Raw genomic sequence first — 12,579 nt, 5'->3', positions numbered from 1 at the left:
CTTTGCATTTTAAGTAGTAAATCGAAAGTTTTTTAGAGAAGTCCTCCAAGAGAAGGAACAGACATGGGTCCACATAAATCTGAGTGGATTAATTCCAAAACATTGTTAGTTTTTCTAGTGCTATCATGAAATGGACTTTTGGTGTTCTTACTTAGAGCACATCCTTTGCATATGCTTGAGTGATCTTTATTCAGTTTTGGTAAACCAGTAATCATCTTCTCCATAGTTGATAAGGTTTTGAAATTTAGATGTCCTAGCCTTCTGTGCCATATTTCGTTTATATCAGCAGCTTCATGAATTAAGGCTTGATTAGGTCAACTAGGTTCTGAATTTGATTAATACAAATACCCTTTTCTTTGACCAATCAATTTTTCTTTCTTGAATGAAGAATTCTTAGCCCAGGTTATGACTTTACTGTCCATGAATGCAACATTATGTCCATCATCTTCAAGTGTTGTAACCGAGATTAGATTCCTTTATATTCTTGGTATATAGAGTACTCCTTTGAGAAGAAGAGAACTACCCGACTTTAGTTTCAAGGTGCAATTTCCAATTCCTTTGACGGAATGTGTTGAATTATCTCCGATGGTGACTTCGCCATTAACCTTTTCTGATATACAGTCTAGTGCTTCTTTGTATCCTGTAATATGTCGAGACGATCCACTAGCAATCACCCATGCCTTACTTGAGACTTCATTTGATAGTGTCAAATACATTAAACGATTCTTAAGATCATAGATATCTTCTTCCCTAGTAATGTTTGTACAATTTACTTGCTGTTTAGAATACTCAGGGCAATTAGATCTGTAGTGTCCAAACTTTTCGTATCTGAAGCATTTTATTTTGGATAGATCTTTCTTAGGTTTGTCATTCTTTTGATTAGCCTTTTTCTTCTTGAAGTGCTTCTTCTTGCCTTTATAGGAATTTGTATTAAGAACATGACGTTCTTCATCTTCAATTTTCAATTTTTCCGAAGTTAGGAAGATGATTTCTGACACTTACTCCTTGTGTGAATGTTTCCCATGAATCTAGTAATCCATCTATAGCCATCAATGTTAGTTCCATGTCATTAATGATGGTTCCTATACTTGCAAGTTCATCTCTTAGACTGACAACCCTTAGAAAGTAAGAATTCAACAATTCTCCCTTCTTTATTTGTATATGATTTAGTTGCTTTTTTAGTGCGAGAACTCTAGCTGCATTGTTAACCTCATATGCATTTAGTAATGCATTCATCATATTAAATGTTGTTTGATATTTCATTAGCATGGGTACTATATCATTTTTCACTCCATCTAATATGATCTGTATGGCTTTCTTGTTTCCTTTGCTCCAGATAGTTTTATGAGGTTCAACATCAGGTTGTCTGTATGCTGAATCAACAAATTGTTTCACATCATTTTCTTCAAGAATCATCATGATTCTGAATTTCCAAGCATCAAAGTGTTCTTTCCCATCAAACCTATCCTCGAGTCTGATTGTGTATGCCATTGAAGATAGGAGAATGATGCTAGATATATATCAAGTCTGATTATTTAATTTGCAGAGCCTAGGTTCGACTACCAGAGCTCTGATACCATGTAGAGTTCTGCAAAATTCTATTATGAATCAAACTTAGATTGTACCTTTACTCTGCTTGTTGTAGATAATCTTCAATATACAATCTTGAATGAATGGAGAAACATAATTCTGAAAATGCTTTTGACTTCTGCAAGTCATCTTAGGGCAGTATTGATTTAAGGAGCAGACTTCTATTCATTGTGTGTTCTTAACCTTCAACTACACCCTTCATAAATAAGGTAACCAAGGGCATGTCCCTCCAAGGGACATGACCCTATCTAGGTCGGCCTTTGCTTGACTTCTCATAATCGGCGCCAAAGGAAGTTAATTATGTTTGTAACCAAACTAACTAATGTTTAGTTTAGTTTCATACTCAACCATCATTACCAAAGGGAGACGCCTATCATGCCTTTATACAAGGAGCAAGTATTAATAGGCCTTTCATGCAAGAAAAGATTTGAATGATCTTGTGCAATCAGATTAGTATAATATCAAAGTTACAGATTTAACAGATTCCACGAAGGGTTAAAAGATTGTTGTCCATTCTGTCAAATGAAATTATGTGAGATGTTGCCACACGTCTCCATTTCAGAGTTCTTCACGCTGCAACGCTTCTTCGATGCTCTAGAATCTAGAATTGTACCACGTGGCGGAGAGGATATGCATTGACGATTGCATTTTAATATCTCATTGGGGAGATTTCCCGTGACATCTAGACCTTCTGTTTCAAAGAGGAGACCTTCATTGATGGTCAATGTTGAAATTTGGGAAAATCAGATTCCCCTTGCGGTCAACTCTGTATGTTATCCTTCTCGACGACTTTGTTTGTCCATGGCATGCCATTAGGGCTAGTTCTTCAATGCCCAGCTACTTCTTGGACATCGATTGGCATGACGCCAATGCACTCCATGCCTCTTTAATGCATATAATGATCAAATTTCAGTGATTTGATCTCTTGCAGCTGGGTGCACTTATTTTGGTTTCATCCTGTCACTTCCAACATCCGATTGCACTCCATGATCAATTTTGTTTTTGATTCTCAGTTATTGCTCTCGTCTGCAGCTCAACTCCACCTGGTTGGGGTTTGAACTCAATGTAAACATCAAAGTTATGCTTGAACTATTTAAAAAGATAGTTGTAAATATTTGTAAAGGGTTCTTCTCTGTTTATTTTTTGCAACAACACTATGCTCTGCAACTTTGCCTTCCATTAATGAAACTTCTCATTTTCTTACTTATTCTCTAATGCATGTATTTGACTTGTAGGGAATGTTTCCTTTCAGTTTTCTTGATACATATGTTAAGTCTGTTAGTAGTTGCTGCATAGTGAAATTCTATTTTTTTTAGCACTTCAACCAGTTCCAAACCTGTATGTGGTTTCTTAGAAGGTAGAGTAGAGTCAAGACTAGTGTTTCATTGATGCATAGTGCAGTCATAGGCAGAGCTGTAAGCATATATCTGTCTTGGTGCATCACCCCTTTCCCTTTCTACATTTTAATTTCTGTTCTCCTTCTCCCTTTTACTCCCCAATTTTAGTTTAGGTGCATTCTGATAGTGAGGAAGCTGACCTTCAGAGATTTAGCCTCAGAGTGCAAGTCCCACACTTGGAGGCTTTTTCCATGTTACACAAGCTCGCTTGAGAGTCATAAGTCAAGCAAGGGTGTAGACTTGTGTGTCAACATTGACTTTGGTATGTGGTTTTGGTATTGGTTTATTGTGGTTTTAACTTTTCGTTATATTTTATTTATTAGTAATTGTTGTACTCTTGAGGTAGAGGGAGCTTCCAGGATTCCTTGCCTAGGATTTGATTTTGTGATTGATATCTGTGTCTAGATTGTACGTTATCTCCCCAACACGGTGGGAGTGACCTTGATTAGGTTACCATGAGTTTGGGAGGTAGTGACTCTCTTACCACTAGTGTCCCCCATAGTTTGACACTGATGTTGGATGTTCCATTGATGCAATGTACCGTTCTTATTCTTATATTTTGGAGATTTTCTATTCATATGTTGTACCAATGTATTCATATATCTTGTATCTTGAGATCCTATAGGATGATGTATTGTATTCTATTTTACCTGTATTATTATTATTTACCGTGTGACGTGTGCAGTGGATGTGATGTATTGGATGTATTTCATTCATCAATTGTTCTTATGTATTGTTTATGAGATTATGTATCTGTTACTTTATTATGACTATGGACATTCTGCTCAAGATTAAATTGAAAAAATAAGACTTTCATATGTGTGACTCAACGTGAAGGAATGCTTGAGAAATAGAAAGTGTGTTAAATAGTTCAGTAAACATTGTAATGTAATAGGTCAATTTCTTTTGGGTTCCCTAGTGGAGCATTACAAAATACATGTAAATAAAAATAGAACACCAAAATTCATTTGAAAAAGCATTATTTGTCTTTTTTAATTTTATGATTTTATCTATGTTCCCCGGGGACGCGTCCCCCCCAAAAAAACCAGCGTTTCGGGGACGGGGACGTCCCCGTCCCAGAAACTTCATTGGGGACTTGCATCCGTCCCCAATTTTTTAACACACAAAAAATTAAAAAAACTAAAAAAAATGTCACTTTTTCCATCCTCATTTGCCGTCCCCCGCCGTCCCCAAAATTGGCAAAAAAAAATGCCGTCCCGGAAACCCGTCCTGCTGTCCCCTGCCGTCCCCGTCCCGGAAACTCGGGGGAACATAGGATTTTATTATTTTGTCATGATTAACTTAATTGAGAATATGTGATATTTTCTGTTCCTAATTAATTTAGCTGACAATATGTTTATTTTTCCCTTAAATTTCAGCATCGAGTACTGTGAGTAAGAGCATGAATGTAAACTCAGTAATGGAGGAATTGGCACTTCAACTTTCAGATAGAGATGTGTGGATGGCTTCTTCAACGCACAAAGGTGAAGAAGAAGGTTGGTTCTGTCTTGAAATTCCCTCTTTCTTTTGTTTTGTTCTGCATCTCTCATAAAACTATTCAGGCTTGGATGCATGCAATTCACATGTTGAAACAACTGCATTAAATTGGCAAGCATGGTTGGAGGTAAAAAAAGATGGGAAAATTGTCTGAAATTTTAGTTTTACATATCAAACTCATTGTAGTGCCTAATTTGTCTGTTACTTTTAATATGTTGCTATATTAATGCTTCCCTGAAGGTATTGGATATGTTTCTTTCGGTCTTATACAACTGGGGAGATGAAGTACAATGAGCAAGTTTCAGATTGTAAAAACAACAAAATTGCTCATACAGTCCTAAATTACTTGCTAGACTGTTGAGTTCTAATAAGATATACATTTGGTAACTTATCTGAATTTATGCCTAGATTCCTATGAGTTTATGCTCTGGCACTGTTGTGACAAGGTCAAAGGCAACTAATCCAAGGCAACTGATCCACTTGCTTGAGTTTTGGCCTTCTCATGTGCTGAAATGCACCATCTTACCTTGTAATTTTTTTCATATGACCAAATTTATTAAAATAAAATCAACTAATTTGAAATGTGATTCAGATATACTACTGCCTAATGTTTTTGCTTTTTGTTTTTCAGCCTCTGATCTTTGCTGCAAAGATTCATTCTTTGACTTCCAAACTCTTTCACTAGCTATGGGACGGTGCTAAATGTTTTGGCAGAAGATGATATTTCAAAAAATTCTCATTTCTTATATAAAAATCGAAGATTAAATGAAATTCTCGCAACAGCCATCATTCAACGCTTTTGCAACTAATCTTCACTAGTTACTGTCTAAGTGATGACCTTAAACTGATGACAACCATCTCTCACCCTCAGTGATCAAATCAAGAAACTCTTTCAATCAGAATGTCGTCCAAACAACAATTTCGTAGAAGCAAAGCCCGATATTTCTTAAAAGTGATTTTTATTTCAAATATTCTAAAGATCTTAGGGTGATCAACATTGCTAACCTCTAGAATCAAATAAATGAAAACAGTAATTTTTTGGACAACAAGGCTGCCCTATGATAATTAAACAAGTCTTCAATATCTAGCCATTTTATGTTAATCTAAAACAATTTTGTTGAATTCTTTGTATTGACAAAGTGACCATAATATTATGGTTCCCAAGTGCACAATTATGCCCAGTTAGCTTTTCTGAGGCAAATAAATAATATCTCAAATGCTCTGCATGGGAAATAGAAGCGGACACATTGATGCAGGAGCATCCTGGGTCTAAGAGCAATCTTGCGTCACACAAAAATATTTCCTTTCAGGTGTTTCAATAAGAGTTGTCTTAATGCAAAGTTCTTGTCTGTGGAGGCTTGCTACTTTGTAAGTCAGTCATATGAGCTTAGAATGTTCTAATTTCAGAGATGAAGGTTCATTTTAGTTATATCAATTTGCTAGTGGAGTTTCATGGCTAGATTATATGTATTTGTGAAGTCATTGCAGATTTTCGGTGTGTACTTTGGTATAAAAACTTGATAGATGGGCACTTTCCCAATTCCTACTTTGTAGATCAGGATATGAGGTTTTCGAAAAGTGGTTATAATAGCCAATCAGAGCAATGGTTCGAGAGTTATGGTCTTCCGAAGTTGGGCTACTCAAAATTTCTAAAATAAATGTTAAAAGTGTATTTGACCAACTCTATATGTGTTGTTAGGGTCTGTAGGCCCTAGGAATTAAGTTCGAGTGTCTATAACCTTCCCAAGCGGCATAACATTGCCTATTTAAGAAAGACTTGAACATTGTCTAGGACAACTCTGGGTAATAGTTTGTAGCTTTGTTTTGCAGGTTTTTCGTAATGAAGGTGCCCATGTGGGTTAGCATATTGTAATTCTGAATTCTGTAATTCCGTATTTGTGGTGATAATAAGAAGCCCATATTTTGTTCTCACAAATTGTTGTTTCTTTTTTCTGTTATGTGTTTATGGTACTAGGGGAGCACCCTTCATCAAGTGGTATCAGAGCCATGTTCTTGAGTGGGTGGACAGATCACCGACTATGAGGCAGTTCGCATTAGGACCGTGGTTTGGGTTGTGCATGTAGACAGATCACCAATTGTGAGGTAGTTTGCACTAAGGTTTCAACAAAAGGACGAAAATGCCTCCATGAAGAGAGCGTGGTGGAAGAGTTGAAGTTGTTACACCTAAGGATTTCTAAAACCTTCCAGAGGCAAATGCAAGCATTGCAAGAACAAAAGTGCAGAGGAATGAATCTTGTTGTAGGAGATGATGAAAATGAGGGTGAAAGAGAAGGAAATGCAGACCAAGCCGCAGTAGAGGAAGCTTTTAACCTAGAGGAGGCGAAGCATTTTAAGGTCATTTCCAGTATTGGAAAAAGACCTAAGTTTGATGTTCCCACATTTTCGAGAAATCTCAAACCAGAGGAATTGATCAATTGGATCAATGAATTGGAAGAGTACTTTCAATATGAAGATATTGAAGATCCAGATAGGGTCAAGTCTGCGAAGGCCAAACTAAAGGGCCATGCAAAGATCTGGTGGCAGGAGATCTAATTGATTCAAAATAAAAGAGGAAATGACAAAATCACCAGATGGGATCGAATGGTAGCTAAAATGAAGCGAAAATTCATTCCCATGAATTATGAGCTTGATCTGTTGAAGAAAATGCAAGGGTTGAAGCAAGCTGGAAAATTTGTTCAAGAGTATATTGAAAAGTTTTATTGAGTTCTCATTAGAACCGACCATGCAGAAACTGATAAGGAGAAAGTAGCCCATTATCTTAATGGGTTAAGGCCAAGCATTCAAGAGGAGTTGAGTCTTGTTTGAGTGACCAATATTGAGGAGGCGTATCGATTCGTCCTAAGAGTTGAGGAGAAGCTAAGCAAGAAGTTTCATAGCAAAAATAGTGGTAGAGGTCACAGTGGAAGTTTTGGCAGACGGTCTTATGGAGGCTTAAATGATGATCAAAGAACAAGGATGAGGCTGGAAGTAGCAGTCAAAACCAGAGGGGAAATAATTCCACTCTTTTCCATCATCAAGATAATAGAGATTAGGGAGGAAGAGGCAGAGGACAAGGATTTGGAAGACAAGACTTCCGTGAGAAATGTTTTCTTTCCAAAGAAGAAGGGCATAGAGAATTTGAATGTTCCCAACGCCAAGGAAGGACAGATCGAAGAGTAGAAGGCCAGGCTAGAGTTGCATAGGTTGATGACAATGCCGGAACATCACATTCTGAAGATGCTGAAAGAGGGCAAGTTCTAGTTAACAGAAGAGTCCTGCTGAGTTGTGAGAATGAACCTGATCAAATGAGCATGTTTTGTAGAAGGTGCAGATGTGAAGATAAGTGTTGTGATGTGATCATTGATGGTGGAAGTACCGACAATCTGGTATCAGAAATGATGGTCACAAGTTGAAGCTGAAGAGATAGAAACACCCGCCTCCAAACCGTATTGGTTGGGTGCAAGATGACCACAAGGTCATGGTCAGTGAGCAATTCTCAGTGAAGTTCAAGATTGGAAGCTACTAGGATGAGGTGGTTTGCGATATCATCCCAATGGACATATGTCATATGTTGCTGGGTAGGCCATGGCAGTTTGAGAAACATATTGTACATGATGGGCGAGGAAATACCTACACTCTGACAAATGATGGAGTGAAACATAAGTTGAAGCCATTGAAGGAGAAAGAAGAAAAGGTATGTACTGCTACCAAAATATGTTTTATTGATGGAATGGAGTTTCTCCAATGTACGAAGCATGAGCGTATGTGTTTTGCTATAATTCCAAAAGATGGTAAAGAAGTAGAGGAGGTACTTGCAAAAGTTGCAAATATGTTGGAAGAGTTTTTTGATATTGTGTCAGATTATGTACCTAATGGATTACCCCTGGTGAGGATGATTTGTCACCTGATGGAGTTGATTCCTCGAGTAGCTTGCCAAATGAAGTAGCGCACATAATGAGACCAACAAAAAGTGAAGAGTTGAACAAATAAGTTCACGAGTTGTTGCAGAAATGGTTGATTTGAGAGAGTTTGAGTCCATGTGCTGTACCTACAGTATTAGCATCGAAGAAGAATGGAGAATGGAGGATGTGCACAGATTCTTGCGTTATTAACAACATTACAATCAAGTAAAGATTTCCATTGCTAAGGATGGATGATATTATGGACTGTTTGGGTAGGGTTGAGTATTTCACAAAGATAGATTTGAGGAGTGGATACCATCAGATTCACATTAGAGAAGGTGATGAGTGGAAGACTGCCTTCAATACAAGGGAAGGATTGTACGAATGGTTAGTCATTCCTTTTGGGCTAACTAGTGCACCGAGCACTGTCATGCGACTCATGAATGAAGTATTGAAGGAGTTTCGGGGTAAGTTTGTTATTGTTTACGTAGATGATATTTTGATCTTTAGTAAGACATTGGAGGAGCGTTTGGTGCATATTTGAAAGGTTTTTGATAAGTTGAGGCAAGAGAAATTGCTAATAAACCTGAAGAAGTGTAGTTTTGTGAAGGAGTTGGTGTACCTGGGATTTGCAGTTTCAGTAGGTATGATAATGGACTCGGAGAAAGTGAAGGCTATCCTTGAATGGCCTACTCCGAAGAGTGCTACAAAGGTAAGATCTTATCATGAACTGGCTGGTTTTTACAGAAAGTTCATAAGAGGTTTGAGCAGTATTTGTGGACCCTTGACAAAAACAATGAGGGGAGATAGGAAAGAATTTAAGTGGATTGTAGAAGATAAGAGTTATAATCTGTTGAAACAGAAAGTTACAGAGCAACCGGTTTTAGGACTTCCAGATTTTAACAAGGTGTTTCAAGTGGATTGTGATGCTAGTGGTATTGCAATAGGAGCTGTTTTTAGCCAAGAAGGTAGACCTGTTGCTTATTTCAGTGAGAAATTGAATCATGCCAAAAGAAAATATTATGTTTATGATCAAGAGTTTTATGCTATAGTTCAAGCATTGAAGAAGTGGAGACACTATCTTCTTCCCTACAAAGTTTGTTTTGTGTATTGATCATCAAGCTTTGCAATATTTGAATAGTCAAGGAAAATTGAACCAAAGGCATTTGAAGTGGGTTGGGTTTTTGCAGAGTTACACATTTGTTTTGAAACACAGTTTTGGAAAGTCTAACAGAGTTGCAGATGCTCTTAGTAGAAGACAACTTTTGCTAATAGAGATGCAGATTAAGGTGGTTGGGTTCAAGGAACTCAAGAATTTGTCTCCGGAGGATCCTAATTTTGGCAAAGCATGAAAGGCTTATACAGAACCTGTTACACTTGACAGGACAAAGTGGTTGGATTTCATAATCCAAGATGGTATGTTGTTCAAAGGAAGCCAATTGTGCATTCCTAGAAGTTCAACGAGAGAGAATCTCATCAAGGAGAAACATAGTGGAGGATTGGCTGGACACTTTGGGAGAAATAAGACCATTGCTTTGGTTGATGAGAATTATTACTGGCCACAACTACAGCAAGATGTGAAGAAGTTTGTACAGAGTTGTAGAGTATGTCAGATGGTGAAAGGAGTGAAGCAAAATACAGGGTTGTATCAACCATTACCTGTACCAGAAAAGCCATGGGAGGATGTCAGCATGGATTTTGTTCTTGGATTACCAAGGATTCAACGAGGGCATGTTTCTATTTTTGTTGTGGTTGACATGTTTTCAAAGATGACACATTTCATTCCTTGCAAGAAGACTACTGATGCTATTCATGTGGCAGAGTTGTTTTTCAGAGAAGTGGTGAGACTACATGGTTTGCCAAAGAGTATAATTTCAAATCGCGATACCAAATTTGTTGGGTATTTCTGGCATACATTGTGAAAGAAATTGAAGGCAGGTTTGAAGTTTAGTTCATCACATCATCCACAAACTGATGGGCAGACAAATGTTGTGAATTGCACTTTGGGAAATTTGTTGAGATGCTTTGTTAGAGACAAGCCAAAAGGCTGGGATCTGATTTTACCACAGGGGGAATTTACATATAATAATTTTGTCAACAAGAGTACTAGTAAATCACCATTCCAAATTGTATGTGGGAGCAGGTTGAGGCAGTTGGATAAAGGAGAGATAAGTAGTGCTGAAGCAGAATAATTTGCTAAACATTTGAAAAATATCCACGAGGAGGTGAGGAAACACATTATCAAGATAAATACACAGTATAAGGCTAAGGCAAACATATAAAGGAGGTATAAGGAATTTCAGATTGGAGATGATGTCATGGTTCATTTGCGAAAGGAGCATTTTCCAGTGGGTACATATAATAAGTTGAAGATGAAGAAGTTTGGATTGTGCAAGTTAGTGAAAAGGCATGATTCTGGAAATGCCTATGAAGTGGAGTTGCTTGCTGAATTGAATATTACACCAGTATTTAATATTTCAGATTTGACAAGCTACTATGAAGGAGGTGATAGGGATGAAGTTGCAGAAGTGCAGTGGAGTATTCGAACAACTAGTTTAGCTACAAAAGAGATTGAGGAGATATTGGATAGTCTTGTTGGCAAAAGTACAAGGAACAAAACTTATAAAGAATACTTGGTCAAATGGAAAGGGAGGCCAGTAGAAGATTAATTATGTTTAGCAAAGGAGGAGGTTGACCATCTTGGTTTTCCTCTTCATACTTGAGATGTGACGGAGTCACTTCTCAAATTACCTCGACTGTTTGACGTAGGAGTATCCTGGGTGTAAGAGCAATCTTGCATCGCCCAAAAATATTTCCTTTTAGTTGTTTCAATAAGGGTTGTCTTAATGCAGAGTTGTCTGTGGAGGCTTGCTATGTTGTAAGTTAGTCATACGAGTTCAAAATGTTCTAATTTCAGAGGTGAAGGTTCATTTTAGTTATATCAATTTGTCAGTGGAGTTTCATGGCTATATTATATGTATTTGGGAAGTTATTGCAGATTTTCGGTGTGTACTTTGGTATAAAAACTTCATGCTCAATTGTGAAGGCTTTAGAGGCCCTGGATGAGGCCAGAAAACTCAAATGATGGGCGCTTGCGCGAGTCCGAGTGTGTAGATCAGGAGCTGAAGTTTTCGAAAAGTGGTTATAATAGCCAATCAGAGCAACGGTTCGAGAGTTATGGTCTTCTGAAGTTTGGCTACCCAAAATTTCTAAAATAAATGTCAAAAGTGTATTTGGCTGACTTTATATGTATTGTTAGGGTTCGTCTGCCCTAGGAATTAAGTTTGAGTGTTTAGAACTTTCCCGAACGACATAAAATTGCCTATTTAAGAAAGACATGAATATTGTCTAGGACAACTCCGGGTGATAGTTCACAACTTTGTCGTGTAGATTATTATAATGAAGGCGCCCATATGGGTTAGCATATTGTAATTCTAAATCTTGTAATTTCGCATTTGTGGTGATAATAAGAAGTCCATATTTTGTTCTCACAAATTTCTATTGTTTTTTTTGTTTCTGTTATGTGTTTATGGTATTAAGGGGAGCAACCATCATCAAGTGGTATTAGAGCCAGGTTCTTGAGTGTGTGGACAGATCGCCAACTGTGAAGCAGTTCACACCAAGATCATGGTTTGGGCTGTGTGTGTAGACAAATCGCCGACTGTGAGGCAGTTTGCACTAGGGTTTCAGCAGAAGCGCAAAAATGCCTCCACGAAGAGAGCGTGGTGGAAGAATCAAAGTTGTTACACCTAAGGATTTCTAGAACCTTCCAGAGGCAAATGCAAGCATTGCAAGAACAAAAGCGCAAATGAATGAATCTTGTTGTAGGAGATGATGAAATCGAGGATGAAAGAGAAGAAAGAAATGCAGACCAAGCCGCAGTAGAGGAAGTTTTTAACCCAGAGGAGGCGAAGCATTTTAAGGTCATTTCCAGTATTGGAAAAAGACCTAAGTTTGATGTTCCCACATTTTCGGGAAATCTCAAACCAAAGGAATTGATTGACTGGATCAATGAATTGGAAGGGTACTTTCAATATGAAGATATTGAAGATCTGGATAGCCGTCACTTTCTTCGGATAGCACATGGACTCAGACTCTCTCGATTCAACCCCTTTTGCAACATATTTGCAACTTCTGCAGATACCTCCTCTACTTCTTTACCATCTTTTGGAATTATAGAAAAACACATATGT

At 37.7% G+C, this 12,579-nt stretch overlaps 1 protein-coding gene across 1 annotated transcript in view; it reads left to right on the top strand.

The window, feature by feature from the left end:
- Positions 1-12,579, top strand: part of KDTA (KDO transferase A) — a 250,286-nt gene that overhangs the window by 143,150 nt on the left and 94,557 nt on the right. The window contains exon 7 of the mRNA XM_089810177.1: positions 4,367-4,483. Coding sequence (XP_089666303.1) covers positions 4,367-4,483 — 117 coding nt within the window. The remainder of the gene's footprint in view (positions 1-4,366; positions 4,484-12,579) is intronic.

This window comes from Cupressus sempervirens, chromosome 11 (genome assembly GCF_028749045.1).
Source record: "Cupressus sempervirens isolate cs-2001-9-10 chromosome 11, ASM2874904v1, whole genome shotgun sequence".
Classification (NCBI taxonomy): domain Eukaryota; kingdom Viridiplantae; phylum Streptophyta; class Pinopsida; order Cupressales; family Cupressaceae; genus Cupressus; species Cupressus sempervirens.
Note: the sequence above shows the minus strand (reverse complement) of the source record. Positions and strands in the feature narration are given on the sequence as shown.